Source organism: Xenopus tropicalis, chromosome 7 (genome assembly GCF_000004195.4).
Source record: "Xenopus tropicalis strain Nigerian chromosome 7, UCB_Xtro_10.0, whole genome shotgun sequence".
NCBI lineage: Eukaryota > Metazoa > Chordata > Amphibia > Anura > Pipidae > Xenopus > Xenopus tropicalis.
Window position 1 is genome coordinate 123,858,815 of NC_030683.2, and position 15,721 is coordinate 123,874,535.

Sequence of the window (15,721 nt, forward strand, 5' to 3'; positions counted from 1 at the left end):
CCCTACCCAACTTGTCCCCTTTGAATATAAACTAGTCAAGAAAAACACAATGACACCATAGCTTTTGTGGGTGGAGTTCGGCCACAGCTTTATTACAGAAATCCAACATCAGAGAAAACAGTCCTTGCCATGTATTACAAACTTTACCAAACATATAATTATTATAACTGTTTATAACGAATGCCGGCCACTGCAAATGCAGGGGGCATGTGAAAACCATCAAACACCACCAGAGATTTAATGGCCAAGGACTATCCCCCGCCATTTGCTGTGACAAACCGAAATGTAACGTATATATATATATATATAATATATAAGACTTTGAAAACTTTTTTTTTTTATAAAAGAGAGCCTGTAAGGAAAATAATTAGAACATGCAAGTGGGATAACTTACAGCCCTATGGATACTGGCTATTAGCTCTTAAACAGGGAGGGGCGGAGGGAGATGGTGCTCCGTGCCGATTGAACCTGCAGAGAAGAGCTGACAGGCAGAAAAGGGGAGGGAGCGAGTATAAGCTGCTTTTTCTTCCCGCCCAAAGCTACACTCTTTAACTCCCTGCTTGCTGGAGGGAATTAAATGCTGACCAGCTCCCCAGTCCCTCAGCGCTTTCTTTATGCATTTCAGTGCCCTCCAAGAAGCAGCTAAAGTTACCCTATGGGCAGAAGAACCTACTAAAAAATCAAAGTGATTCCAACTATAGAAATTCTTTAATGTTAAAAATGTATAAAATGCAAAACATACTGACTGTCTGAATTCTTTCTCTTTAGGTTATTCCCTCTCCTGTCAGAGCTGCGCTAAAACTGGCAGCGCTCGCTGCCGAGGCCCAAGCCGTCCCTGCGCAGCTGATAGTGCCTGCAGAGCAATTTATGGTAAACTTACCTCAGGTATGTTTTATAGATTGGTAATGCTAAGGACTGTGGTGTGAATATCTGTTTTTGTGTTTATTGTGTTGCACAATATGTGCTGTAATGCTTAACCCTTTCACTGCCTGCCGATTTCTCCCAAAAGTGAACTTCTACTGCCAAGCCATTTTTTCGACATTTTGCACTCATTACATTTGCTTTGGTTTCTTGGCGAGAAAACCTACATGAAATAAAGCATGTTATATATCGTTTTTTTCCGGAACAAATTGGGCTTGAACATTGTAATCAAATTTTGTACTTTGTCTGGAGATTTAACACATTTTTTGAGTGAAATATGTTAAAAAAAAGTGAAATAAAGAAAAAAGTATTTTTATTTTGTGTTTTTTTTTCCAAGAACGATTACATTAACTTACAAAAATGTTACTGTTTGTAAAAGCCCCGATTCTGCTGAATCCAAAAATACCAAATATGTATTGGTAACCCACTTTTCTTGTCCAGAAGACACCCCAATAATAAAACAGCATTTTGTGCAATTTTACATCAAAACAAAAGTGAAAAGGCCATCTCTATTTTAACATGGCATATCTTATGACAGAAATGGAAGACCCCCATAAGTCACACATTTTTACAAACTGCACACCTCTATATTTTTTGTTGTGGTGTAGTTTTTGCTCTAAATGCAGCTCCTGTCATACAGATAGCGTAAAAACATATACCATTTTTACTATTATTTTTTTTTTCTGAAACACTATCACAGTCACAAAGTCCAAAGTAAATTTGAGAATAAAACACCAATGAAAATTTTCAAATGAAGGCAGGTTATAAAAGAACACGTTATCCCGATTAAAATGATACCCCACATGCATGGGTGCACCTAAAGACACGGCCTCCAAACAGCCCAAAACAGGGGCAATACATAAGAGCAATTTCAGCTGAAAAGTTTGGAGCTGCGCTCTAAGTGCACACCACGCAGTTTTTCTGTCTAAACACCCCCTTATCTGTGAAATATCCCCACAAACTATATGTTTTTTGAAAGTTCACACCTGTAGCTATTCAACAGCGCCATTCCTGCTTTCCTATATGCACAAAGCGGGATGCCAATAATTATTATAAATTCAATCAGTGCACAACAATTTATTACCCTTTCAATAGTGCAGCCGAGTATGGTATATTTCAAAACGTGGTTGGAAACATTAACCTGGGGTTGCGAGGGCACTTAGGGCAGTAGTACCGTGTATCTCGTCTTATACCCCTTTTGCGGCACACTCTGCAAGCTTTCTGGGCAAACACTTTTCCAGGTGTGGGTGGGAGCGTATCAATAAAGTGCTTCCCAATCAATCGGCCCACATTGTCACTAGGGGGCATCTCAGGCTCTGTCTCCTCTACACCACTAAACAACAGGGCAGGGATTATCTGCAGCTGGTATTTATACAGGTATAGGACCCGTTATCCAGAATTCTCAGGACCAAGGGTATTCCAGATAAGGGGTCTTTCCGTAATTTGGATCTCCATACCTTAAGTCTGCTAAAAAATCAATAAAACATTAATTAAACCCAATAGGATTGTTTTGCATCCAGTAACGGGTAATTATATCTTAGTTGGGATCAAGTACAGGTACTGTTTTATTATTACAGAGAAAAGGGAATCATTTAACCATTAAATAAACCCAATAGGGCTGTTCTGCCCCCAATAAGGGGTAATTATATCTTAGTTGGGATCAAGTACAGGTACTGTTTTATTATTACAGAGAAAAGGGAATCATTTAACCATTAAATAAACCCAAAAGGGCTGTTCTGCCCCAATAAGGGGTAATTATATCTTAGTTGGGATCAAGTACAGGTACTGTTTTATTATTACAGAGAAAAGGGAATCATTTAACCATTAAATAAACCCAATAGGGCTGTTCTGCCCCAATAAGGGGTAATTATATCTTAGTTGGGATCAAGTACAGGTACTGTTTTATTATTACAGAGAAAAGGGAATCATTTAACCATTAAATAAACCCAATAGGGCTGTTCTGCCCCCAATAAGGGGTAATTATATCTTAGTTGGGATCAAGTACAGGTACTGTTTTATTATTACAGAGAAAAAGGAAATCGGTTTTAAAATTCTGAATTATTTGATTAAAATGGAGTCTATGGGAGACAGGCTTTCCGTAATTCAGAGCTTTCTGGATAATGGGTTTCCTGATAAGGGGTCCGATACCTGTAATAGGATAATTTGGGGCCTGGTACTGCTGCCTTAAATACAACATATGAATTTTGAAAGGCCATTTGAATCAAGTATATACCAACTTTTTTGTACCAGGCATTAGTTTTTCGAGTGGCGTTGTAATAATTTTGGAGTTGATTGGTTCTGTCAGTGCCACCCATGTACCTGCTGTATTCCCTGCTACAGAGAGGTTTTGTTTAAGGGGGCCTACCAACTTATATATTGGTATAAATACCAACTCTCTGTGCCACAGTTACTGACTCATCGTGGATTGTCATCAGCATGACCCACGCATCACCCTACACTTGCTCACACCTCTCTCGCCAATAGAAACTGCGTGACGATATCATTGTTGGAAATGATAATGGCCACAGCTTTATTTAACAATAATACAAACAGTGCAATAAATGAACACAATACCAATAAGTAAACATGTATAATCATAACAATATATCATAACAATACATCAATATATATAACTGTAAAAAACATGCAAAAAACATTAGTATGCTCCAAGAACATTGATCTTGAGTCTCTTGCCAGTCTGCCCTTCCACAACCAACCTGAGCCGTGCTATCCTCCAGCCGCCCAATCCCTAGCTCAGAGGATAACTGCCGCCACTCCGGGACCTATCCGGTCCTCTTTTCTACTTATCCAGTAATTATCCACCCAGCGCTTTATAGCACACCATTTGCATTCCTTCCACCAATGGTCACCCACCTTAGGGGTTAACCCATCCATTATACCTTATCTGGCATACCAGAACAAGCTTCTCCCCCCCCAGACTGACAAGGGCCCGCCGAAGCTGTGACAACTACCAGGACTCTGATCCGCCTCTACCTTTTTCCTACTCTTACCCTTGTCTTCTCCACTAGCTAACCAAACCCCTGTACCCCTCAACCCTCCAAGCCACATGCATGACAACTATAAGCGATCATGATTAAAATAAAGAACCAACCCCCAGCTAAAGAAGGGTGGGGACCTTTCTCTGCTGCTTCCACTCAAAATGGTGGAGGGTCATGCAGCCCCTCCTCCGACTCTGCTGCTCCAGGGCTTACATGAATACATTTTTTGTGTCATAATAATTTATGGAAAGGAGCTCATCATTTCTTAGGACATAAACTTCTTCACGATTCAGTTTTTTGCAGACCAGATCCCTGGGCAATCCTTTTTGGGTATAATTTATAGTGCCACAGGCTGGAGTATCCAAAGAATATAGGGCTCTAAACAGTGTGATACTAGAGTAAAAGTTATCCATATATAAGTGGTAACCTCGGCCCAAAAGTAAAGAGATGAGCTCCCATACAATTATGCCACTGACAGTCAAATTAAGGGGACAACCAGGGGGGTCTAATTGGGAGTCCTTGCCTTCATAAATCATGAAATAGCTGGTGTACCCCAAAATGCTTTCGCACAGTTTGATCCCATAACGGGCACGCTTGCTTGCTTTGAAGAGGAGACGTGACTCATCTATACAAATGATTTGGGAAGGGGTATACACTTCCCCACAGCACTCAGACAGGCTATCTATAAGGGGCCTCAATTTATGCAGCCTGTCATGGCTGGGCACATCAGGGGGTACAGCCATTGCATTGTTATCGAAATGCAGAAACTGGAGCAGTAGCTCATACCGGTTTCTCGGCATGGTGGCAGAAAAAAACAGGGATAGACAACATAGTAGTGGTATCCCAGTAGGACTCCATAGAATTTGCTTTTATGAGACCTATAGCTGAAGTGAGTCCCAAGAACTTTTTCATTTCGGCAATGTCAGTGGGATGCCATGCCTGCACACGAGCATACCTAGGTAGGGGATTATGGGCAAGGTATTGCTGTGTATAAATTTGTATAGAGGACCATATCCTGTAGGATGGCCTCAGTGATATATAATTGAAAAAAATCAATAGGCTCAAAATTCCTGGTGTCCACCTTAACACCAGCAACTGCAGTAAATGGGGGAATCTCAGGGGGAAAATTACAAGGAGGCCTCCACAGAGGCTCTCCTCCAGCTGCAGCATCAGCCCTATCACCCTCTCCATCATTTTGGACACTCTCCTCTACCTCCACCTCCATGGGCTCCTCAAGAGCACTAACCGTGCTACTACTACACCCTGACTCCTCAGTAGAGGAGTCACTCTCTGAATCAGGGGGCACATACTCGGAATCAGAGTCACTGAACTCCTCCGAGCTACAAGCCATACACAGTGCAGCAGCCTCTTCAACCGAGAACAACTTTCTGACCATGTTGCCAACAAAATATTTTCAAAACTAATATAACACCGTAGTCCAAATGCTTCCAATTAGTCACACAAAAAATCGAGTAAATCACAATATGATCAGAAGCCAGAAAAATCTAACAGCTATGCAAAGACAAACTACAGCAACACAGGCAAGGCAGAGAGTAGAAAAAAAAACAGATAAGATAAACAAACCTGGCAAAAAAAAACCCACCCCTCCCTAAAAAAATACAACCAAGAACAATCAGGAACAATCCGGAACAAGCAAAAAAAAAGCAAAAGGCAGTAGACGAACAGCAACACAAATAAAAATGCAATAAAAAAAAAAAACAAGCAAAGTTCTGTAAATACAACCAAGAACATGATGGACTTCCCAAATACCAGCACTCACCCAAGATGATTGGGAGGAGGCAACAGACTCCATGTACAACTGTCTCATCTCTACTAGAGACAGATTGATACAGTATAAAACCTTTCATCACCTGTACATCACGCCATTAAGGTTGCACCAGATGGGCCGTACCCCAACAGATAGGTGCCCGAGATGTGCAGCTAGCCCCGCTAACTTTTTTCATATGATCTGGGCATGTCCCCATATCGCTAAGTTCTGGTCAGCAGTCACTAAATACTTATCGAATAACTTAGCCTTCCCTACTGTGACTGCTCCTGAAACTTGCTTGCTAGGAGTCCTAGACAGTATAATTGCTCAAAATAACTCACGGATACGCTACAGAATACTCCTGTTCTATGCAAAAAAACCAGTGGCAATGCATTGGATGGGCACTACCCTCCCCACTGTTGCAGCCTGGAAGAATCTAGTAAACACGGTAGCCCCCCTGTATAAACTTACATACGAGACTAGAGGCGCACCTGATAAATTTGACAAAGTTTGGGGCCCATGGTGTGACCTAGAGGGAAACTGAACGTCCCCGCTCCTAGCTGCATAGTAAGCCCCCCGGCGTCCTTCCACCTTCTTTCTGCCATACCCTGAACATCTAACTCAGGAAGGTGAGGGACCCAATATGCTGGAACTGCTGCCAGACTCACATTCACACTCTGTAATGTTACACCTATCCCTTTAATGTTTGTAACAAATACTGAAGATTGACCTGGAAGAGAAAATCCAATGCTTTTTCCTTATTGCACTGTAAAATGTGTTGTCTTGTGTTTTTTTGTTTGTTTAAAAATTAATAAAATTAGTGCTGGGCGGTATACCGGTTTAACCGCTATACCGTTTTTTAAAAAAAAACCGGTATGAGTTTTAAACATACCGCTATACCGGTATGCGCGCCTCCTCCTGTTTTTCTCCTATTACTTCCGGGTTGAGCCCGTGCGTACGTGACGTCGGCGCGCATATGACGTTAGCGCGCATGTGACGTCGCTAGGACGCATTGCTGGAGCTGGAGGAACCACAAGTTGGGTAAGTTCTGCTGGGGGGTTGTGGCTGGGGTTGTGGTTGGGGGGGCTGGGGGGGTTGTGGCTGGGGGGGTTGTGGCTGGGGTTGGGGGGGCTTGTGGCTGGGGTTGGGGGGTTGTGGCTGGGGTTGGGGTATGTGTTTGGGGGGGCTGGGGTTGTTGGGGGGGGCTGGGGTTGTTGGGGGGGTTGGGGCTGGTGTTGGGGGGGGTGGGGGGCCACCAATATTTATTATTTATTTTTTTATTTATATACCGTCAAATACCGTGATACCGATATAATTTTGAAAAATACCGTGATATAAATTTTTGGTCATACCGCCCAGCTCTAAATAAAATGCACCTTTCAAAAAAAAAAAAAATACAACCAAGAACAATCAATAAGCAAGAACAGTAAATGAATAGCAACACAAAACTAAAAATGCAATGAAACCACTAAAATGTGATTATGCCATGTGACTTGCGTCCAGGCTACCTGATCCCTTGTCACACTGCAAAATCAAGGTAACAAGCAATATAACAGTAATTAAAGTACAACGCAGAACTTAGAAACCAGAGTAATGGAGTAAAACAAGTACAACAGAAAATAAAGCACAATGCAGAACTGAAAAAGCAATGAAACACAAAAGCAAAGAACAAATTAAATCAATAATATAAAATAAAACTGATCAAACAGTGATTAGAGTATAAAGGCTAAAAATGGAAAATAAAATAAAGACAAAGTAAAAAATATGTATGTGTGCACACTTGCAAAAGAAGTGTGTGTATGTGTGTGAGTGTGTGTATAGGTGTGTGTAAGTGTATGCCTGTGCAAAAAAAAGTGGAAACTGCAAAAAAATTTAAATCAGCAAAAAAAAATTACAATTAGTATAAATGGTGTAATGTGTGTAAATGGTGCAAAAATGGTACCTGGGGGCAGGCAAGGCAGATCTCTGTGCTGGAGGGTCGCAGGGGGCTGCAGGCAGGCTTCACAGGGCTCCAAGAGTGAGGGGGTGGCACCAGGGGCAGGATTTAAATACCCCACGCAGCAGGCACGTCTTGATGATGTCACTGTGACTTGGGGTCACTCTGAGGGTGATCGGAGGGGGCAGAGGAGGAGCAGCGCCGGTAAGCTCGTTGCCTAGGGGGTTGTGGTACTGGCAGAGCATCTCTGCACTTGCATTGATCGGCGAGTGCAGAGAATGCACTTTCTAAATGGGAAACGTAGCTCCTACGTGCTTGGCATATAGTGACTTTTTATGCCAGCACGTAGGAGCTACGGTCTTGGCAAGGAAAGGGTTAAAGGAGACATATTGCATCATACTCATTTTTTTTTGTATTCCCCTTTCTCTAAACTGTATAGTGCTTGTATAAAAGAAGGTTTTAAAAACATTTTACCTGTTAAAAATTTAATTATACTAAAGCTGCCGAGAGATCCTTTCTCCTCTGCGTCTGAGCTGAAATGAGGACTGGGCGTTTCCTCTCATTCTGCCTCAGGAAGTGATCATAACTCTGAGTGACAGTCAGAACTCAGCAGAAGCTGCTAAAGTCCCGCCCCTGTATTAGTTTTGCTTCACTGACAATTAGGACAGGCCTTTTTCCAATGAGAATAACACGAAAGCATGTAAGTTGTATGGCACTCCAGCTGGTAAATAATAACTTTCTTTATAGGAAAGAGGTTTATTCATGGGGGGGGGGGCTGCTGGAGGGCCCTTTATATGACAGCTGATGGCACTAAATTATGCAGTTGTGATAAAACTTCCCCCCACTCTGATTTACTCACATCAGCTGGGATTCTCATTGGAGGATTTCTTGCATTTTAATGCAGCCGCTGGCCCTGGAGATTTGGGGGAAAGTTTTGGAAAAGTTTTAATGGGCAATATTCCTTTAAGAGCAGTGACAGACAGGGAGATTAGTCACCCCATGACAAATCTATGTACCTTCATTATATGTTACATTATTCTGGGATTTGTAGTCCAGCAACAGCTGAGTAAAGTTTGGTTGAGCAGCGCTGTGCAGCAGGGTTTAGTGTCCCTTTAAACATTGTCTTAAAGGGGCACTAAACCGCACTGCTCAACCAAACTTTACTCTGCTGTTGCTGGACTACAAATCCCAGAATAATGTAACATATAATGAAGGGTGAGGCATGCTGGGAGCTGTAGTCCAGCAACATCAGGGGTTGTATTCTTAAAGCAATATTGCCCAATAAAACTTTCCCCCAAATCCCCATTAAAATGCAAGAAATCCCCCAATGAGAATCCCAGCTGATGTGAGTAAATCCGGCTCCCTGTTCTCTGTTCCTGCAATTGGAGTTGGGAGCAATAAGCACAGTTTCCCAGCACTGAACAAGTCTGTCCCTTTATCCCCATGTCTGATTCCTGTGCCATATAATGACGGGAAAAATGCCATCATTATCTCTATATGTAAGGTACCAGCAAGGGGCCTGACACAGTGCTGGGAATCAGCATTCTCATTGGTCACTTCTCTTGCACTCTTTAGGGGGGTTTAAACCCTGCTTCATAGCACTGCTCAACCAAACTTTATACTGTTCATACACTCTTACAGAAGGGGTGACTGTACGTGAATATTACATCCTCTCCTGTGCCCCTCGCATCCAGTGTGACAAACATGGAAGAATGGATTTGTATTTTGGGGAAACAAAAACAGGATCCTCCTGTTGTTATACAGACAACTGCATCCCTCCCACACCGACCTGTAAGTGTCTATTTGTAACTGCAATAAAGGTACTTTTCATTTTACTTTTCAGTTTGAACATGTATTAGAGCTCACTCTCAAAATGGCCGGCTCTGATGGAAACCCTGTTTCTCAGCATGCAATGTATGTGCTAGAGTCAGTTATTTTGTTAGCTTTTGTATGTGCTTGAGTTGATTATTTAAGTTAGTAAGTTATCTCTAAAACAGTTGCTAGGAGAGTGAGCCCCTCCCCCTAAAATATGCATTAGACCCACCTGTCAATCAAAATCTGACCCAGGCCTCAGCATGGAGACTGACAGGTTCCAGAGGGTGAGCTACTGAAGAATAACTTGATTATTTTTATAAACAGTACAGAATATTTAATTCATTATATTTAGAAGGCTTCTTATTTCAGTCAGATGAAGCTTACATTACATTTTATATTACATTTTTGCAATGGATCCCCTTTAAATGATGAGGGTTTACATATGTTGTGTGTAAGATTGCATGACATTATGGGGGCGGGATGCACTAGGGCTGATTAACTAAATTTTTATTGAAGGCTTTTTTGCATTAAAATAGACGTGAAAATTAACGCACGATTCACTACAGTATAACCACGTGCATTGAGTCGCACATTTTGTGCTAGCGCATGCGTTAATTTTAACGCATGCATTAATTTGCAAACCGAAATAACACTAACGCATGATTCACAAACACTTAGACGTGGTAAATATTGCATTAGTCAGTGCAAAATACCCTCCCAGCCCTACCCTGCCTGTATGTGCCATAAACTGCCTGCCCTGTGCTGCCTGTGTGTGCCATACTCTGCCGGCCATATGCTGCCTGTTTGTGCCACACCCTCCCTGCCCTATGCTGCCTGTGTGTGCCATACCCTCCCTGCCCTATGCTGCCTGTGTGTGCCATACTCTGCCTGCCCTACCCCACCTGTGTGTGCCATACTCTGCCTGCCCTATGCTGCCTGTGTGTACCATACCCTCCCTGCCCTATGCTGCCTACGTGCCATAATCTGCCTGCCCTATTCTCCCTGTGTGCCATACACACAGGCAGCATAGGCCAGGAAGTACCTACAATGTCTGAGGTGTGAACAGGTGAACAATGTGGGTGATTAAAGTCTGAGCCTGAGGTGTGAACACTGCAGATGGTGAACAATGTAGGAATTAAAAGGTGTGAACAACACAGGGGATTACATGATTAAACTACCCTGTGCTGCCTGTGTGTTCCATACTATCCCTGCCCTATGCTGCCTGTGTGTGCCATACTCTGCCTGCCCTATGCTGCCTGTGTGTGCCATACTCTGCCTGCCCTATGCTGCCTGTGTGTGCCATACTCTGCCTGCCCTATGCTGCCTGTGTGTGCCATACTCTGCCTGCCCTATGCTGCCTGTGTGTGCCATACTCTGCCTGCCCTATGCTGCCTGTGTGTGCCATACTCTGCCTGCCCTATGCTGCCTGTGTGTGCAATACCCTCCCTGCCCTATGCTGCCTGTGTGTGCCATACTCTGCCTGCCCTATGCTGCCTGTGTGTGTCATATCCTCCATGCCCTATGCTGCCTGTGTGTGCCATACTCTGCCTGCCCTATGCTGCCAGAGTGTGCCATACTCTGCCTGCCCTATGCTGCCTGAGTGTGCCATACTCTGCCTGCCCTATGCTGCCTGTGTGTGCCATACCCTTCCTGCCCTATGATGCCTGTGTGTTACATACTCTGCCTGCCCTATGCTGCCTGTGTGTGCCATACTCTGCCTGTCCTATGCTGCCTGTGTGTACCATACTCTGTCTGCCCTGTGCTGCCTGTGTGTGCCATACTGTCTGCCCTATGCTGCCTGTGTGTGCCATACTCTGCCTGCCCGACGCTGCCTGTGTGTGCCATACTCTGCCTACCCTATTCTCCCTGTGTGCCATACACACAGGCAGAAAAGTCCAGGCAGTACCTACAATGTCTGAGGTGTGAATAGGTGAACAATGTGGGTGATTACAGACTGAGCCTGCGGTGTGAACACTGCAGTGGATGAACAATGTAGGGATTAAAACGTGTGAACAACACAGGGGATTACATGTTTAAACAATACAGGGGGATTACAGCCTGAATCTGAGGTGTGCACCATGCAGGGGGCCAGTTAATCTCAGTACTGATACCATTAATTTTACACAAAGGTAAGCCATCAAAGCAGCCAGAAAGGTGGGGGGCCACACAGAGGGGGGTCAGTCGGGCCACCAGTTGGACAGCACTGCAGTGCCTTTAGACCTACCTGGTGACACTCTCTTAAAATTTTGCAGGACTTTATACGCTGGGCTCTCCTCACACCCCAGTAGCACCATTATTTAAGCACCCCCAGTTTATTCCAGGACACCACATTTGACCCATTTCAAGTAATGTGCCTACAGATGAAAGGGAGTAACTGTATGGAGCTGTTTTTCTCTCCTCTCCACATACAGTGCCAGAGGACAACTTTCAACTGAATGGACTGTCCTGCCCTGCCGGCCTCTCTTTCAACTCACTCACAATCTTCGATGCTGAGGATGACGTGCAGTGCTCAGGAGATGAAACTAAGTGTGCTTTACTAACTATGAGTGTTTTTGGTAAGTTAGTGACCCAAATTACTAAAGTGTAACATTTTTCAGTGCACAAACCTTTTTTAAACATGAGCTCAGGGAACAGAGCATGTGCGGAACATTCTTTTTGCCTCTTGGTCTAATTAAAAAAAATCTATTGTTTCTGTTATTTCTGGCATTAAAGGAGAATTCAAGCCAAAATGTAAAAAGCATACTGCCCAATAGTCCTCCTATTGTTTAGTAAAAACGCCACACTTTTGGCTCAGCTAATCACATATTTACTCACTCACACTTATTTCACATTTTCTAGAACAGGCAGCCATCTCTAAAAAGGTATTCTCCCTTCCTTTCCCTCCTTGCTTCATACTGCACATGTGTTTAATTCCCTCCCTCCCCACCCCCTCTGCCAGATCCGCTTCTGATTGGCTGGTGGGCATGTGTAGCTCAGAACAGCAGACAGGATCAAGTTACACACATGCTCAGAGAATAGGAAGGCTGCCGCTGGCACCTACAGGAAGGGGAGAGAGATTTCAGTGATGTCACTGTAGGCTTCACACTGCTGTAGGCTGCCAGCACCATATCTCAGAGAAGCAAGCAGGGATCTGGGAATTTAGATATGCAGTAAGTACTTAAAAAGAATGCCTTTAGACTTACTTTTGTTTATATTAACCTTTCATTGTCCTTTAAACAAGAATATGAAGCCAGTTTCACTTTAGCACTTCTAGTGACCCGTAGCTAAAGTGTAGGGAAGCAAGGGGCATGACAGAGCCATAGGGGAAGCCACTCCCAGTTAGCAGGGGATTGGTTCTTTCGAATGTGGCAGGCAGGGGATATAAATAGGCAGAGTGGAGTTTCCCGCTTTCTGTTTCATCTTAGGAGGCGGTAAAGGAAAACGCCCACCCTCCCTCCCTATACAGGTGAGTTGGTATTGCAGTTTTGTTGGTGGGGTGGTTGAGTCACGGAACCAATGGTTGCACGGTGATTGGTGGTTGGCACGCCTGGCACCTCAGGGGTAAGGAGGTGTATCAGGAAGTGATTGTGTAGAGGAGTAGGTGGTTCCAGGCTAGGATGGCAGCTGGCAGCGCTAATGGCGGTTTTCATCCAAAACCAGTGTGTGTGTAATTTGTTTGGGATTTGAGGGATAGGAAGGGGTGTGGTAGGTTGTTAAGAGGCGGAGCAACGGTCCCAACGGTGCGCCTGTCACGTCACTTTCAGTCCCACAGAACAGTCCCACGTGTCCCAAAGAGAACAGATAAAACTAAATGGCAGTCCCTTGTGAATAGGGACTGATACAGAGAGGCTCAAAGGCTGCTGCTTGGGGAAGGGAGGGGGTGTTTGTGCAGAGAGTTCTGAACAAATTGCTCTGTTCTGAAAAAAGGGGGGAGGGGGCTTAATGTCAATGAAAATAGCCCAATTTTCAAACTTCCTGATTATATTAAATTCATTAATTATAACAATAGGCAGAATGTAGTTTCTACACAATTCTGTTGCTTTTAGCAAAGGTGTTTTCTAGGTGTATACCTATTGTATACATACAATATTATTAACAGCCATTGCTTCATCATTTTTTATTCTTTCACACAGCCTTAGTATTATCATTATTATTAAAATGATATCAGTTCACAGTACGCAATGCTTTCCTACAGCCCAAGCTTAGATTTGTCTTTCACTCAGGAGAATTGTCCTTATAGTCCAGTTAAGTAAAAGTTCCACAGACCAAGAAGGTTTGCTAACAAGACAGCAATGTATAAGGACCTGGGTAGCCCTTACCTTGTCAATGTGGTCCTGACTGGACAAGTGCCAAAAGATACTAACCACATTCCCTTCCCAGATACTAATAGCCTCTGGGAAGGGACTGGGGCTGTGGGATAGCAGGTATAGTAGGGAGAGATGGTGCCTATAGTAGCAGTGGGGGGATAATAGCCTCTGGGAAGGGACTGGGGCTGTGGGATAGCAGGTATAGTAGGGAGAGATGGTGCCTATAGTAGCAGTGGGGGGATAATAGCCTCTGGGAAGGGACTGGGGCTGTGGGATAGCAGGTATAGTAGGGAGAGATGGTGCCTATAGTAGCAGTGGGATAATAGCCTCTGGGAAGGGACTGGGGCTGTGGGATAGCAGGTATAGTAGGGAGAGATGGTGCCTATAGTAGCAGTGGGGGGATAATAGCCTCTGGGAAGGGACTGGGGCTGTGGGATAGCAGGTATAGTAGGGAGAGATGGTGCCTATAGTAGCAGTGGGGGATAATAGCCTCTGGGAAGGGACTGGGGCTGTGGGATAGCAGGTATAGTAGGGAGAGATGGTGCCTATAGTAGCAGTGGGGGGATAATAGCCTCTGGGAAGGGACTGGGGCTGTGGGATAGCAGGTATAGTAGGGAGAGATGGTGCCTATAGTAGCAGTGGGATAATAGCCTCTGGGAAGGGACTGGGGCTGTGGGATAGCAGGTATAGTAGGGAGAGATGGTGCCTATAGTAGCAGTGGGGGGATAATAGCCTCTGGGAAGGGACTGGGGCTGTGGGATAGCAGGTATAGTAGGGAGAGATGGTGCCTATAGTAGCAGTGGGGGGATAATAGCCTCTGGGAAGGGACTGGGGCTGTGGGATAGCAGGTATAGTAGGGAGAGATGGTGCCTATAGTAGCAGTGGGGGGATAATAGCCTCTGGGAAGGGACTGGGGCTGTGGGATAACAGGTATAGTAGGGAGAGATGGTGCCTATAGTAGCAGTGGGGGGATAATAGCCTCTGGGAAGGGACTGGGACTGTGGGATAGCAGGTATAGTAGGGAGAGATGGTGCCTATAGTACCAGTGGGGGGATAATAGCCTCTGGGAAGGGACTGGGGCTGTGGGATAGCAGGTATAGTAGGGAGAGATGGTGCCTATAGTAACAGTGGGGGGATAATAGCCTCTGGGAAGGGACTGGGGCTGTGGGATAGCAGGTATAGTAGGGAGAGATGGTGCCTATAGTAGCAGTGGGGGGATAATAGCCTCTGGGAAGGGACTGGGGCTGTGGGATAGCAGGTATAGTAGGGAGAGATGGTGCCTATAGTAGCAGTGGGGGGATAATAGCCTCTGGGAAGGGACTGGGGCTGTGGGATAGCAGGTATAGTAGGGAGAGATGGTGCCTATAGTAGCAGTGGGGGGATAATGGCCTCTGCGAAGGGACTGCATCCCTTTAGATGACTTTGTTGGTGCATTATTGCAAATTTATTTTAGTTTTGTAATTTGTTTTTTTTCTGCAGAAATTCATGCAACTCTACGTGGCTGTAGTAATAAAAATATTTGCGATTTTGGAAGCTATTCTTTCGATATACTTGGAGATACATTTAATTTCACAGTCCTGTGCACCGATAATCATCAGCACTGGGAATTCTAATAATCTCCGTTGCTATTTCAGTGTTAAGTTAAAAAAAATAAAAGCTTTACAATGTTTGAAATGTTGTTTTGAAAAGTTTATTTCTGATTTAAAAGCAATTCAGTGTTGTTTTTACAATTCAATAAATATATAAATGCAGTTAAGAAAAAAGTAAAAAGACATTGTTGCCGTGAGGTTAGTAAAGCTGTGGAATCATTTCCCTAAAGTGGAGATCGCTAGTAGCTAATAGTAACCTTAGCTCTAAAGGTGCCCATACACGGGCAGATCCTCTCGCTTGGCGAGCTGCTATAGTAGGGTACTTCCATGTATTGTAATCATCTTTCTTCATGGTCACTTGGACCCTAAGTCCAAGAAGGCAGTTGGGTTATAAACAGGGGATGAGA

General features: G+C 44.2%; 1 protein-coding gene across 1 annotated transcript; it reads left to right on the forward strand.

Annotated features, from left to right (window-relative positions):
- The first annotated feature begins 691 nt into the window (after window positions 1-691).
- LOC105945896 (phospholipase A2 inhibitor and Ly6/PLAUR domain-containing protein-like) lies at window positions 692-15,371 on the forward strand. The gene is made up of 4 exons (XM_031906675.1): window positions 692-885; window positions 9,266-9,415; window positions 11,851-11,994; window positions 15,205-15,371. Exons 2-4 carry the CDS (start codon window positions 9,337-9,339, stop codon window positions 15,336-15,338), a joined length of 357 nt encoding a protein of 118 aa, XP_031762535.1. The 5' UTR covers window positions 692-885; window positions 9,266-9,336; the 3' UTR covers window positions 15,339-15,371.
- The last annotated feature ends 350 nt before the right edge of the window (window positions 15,372-15,721 follow it).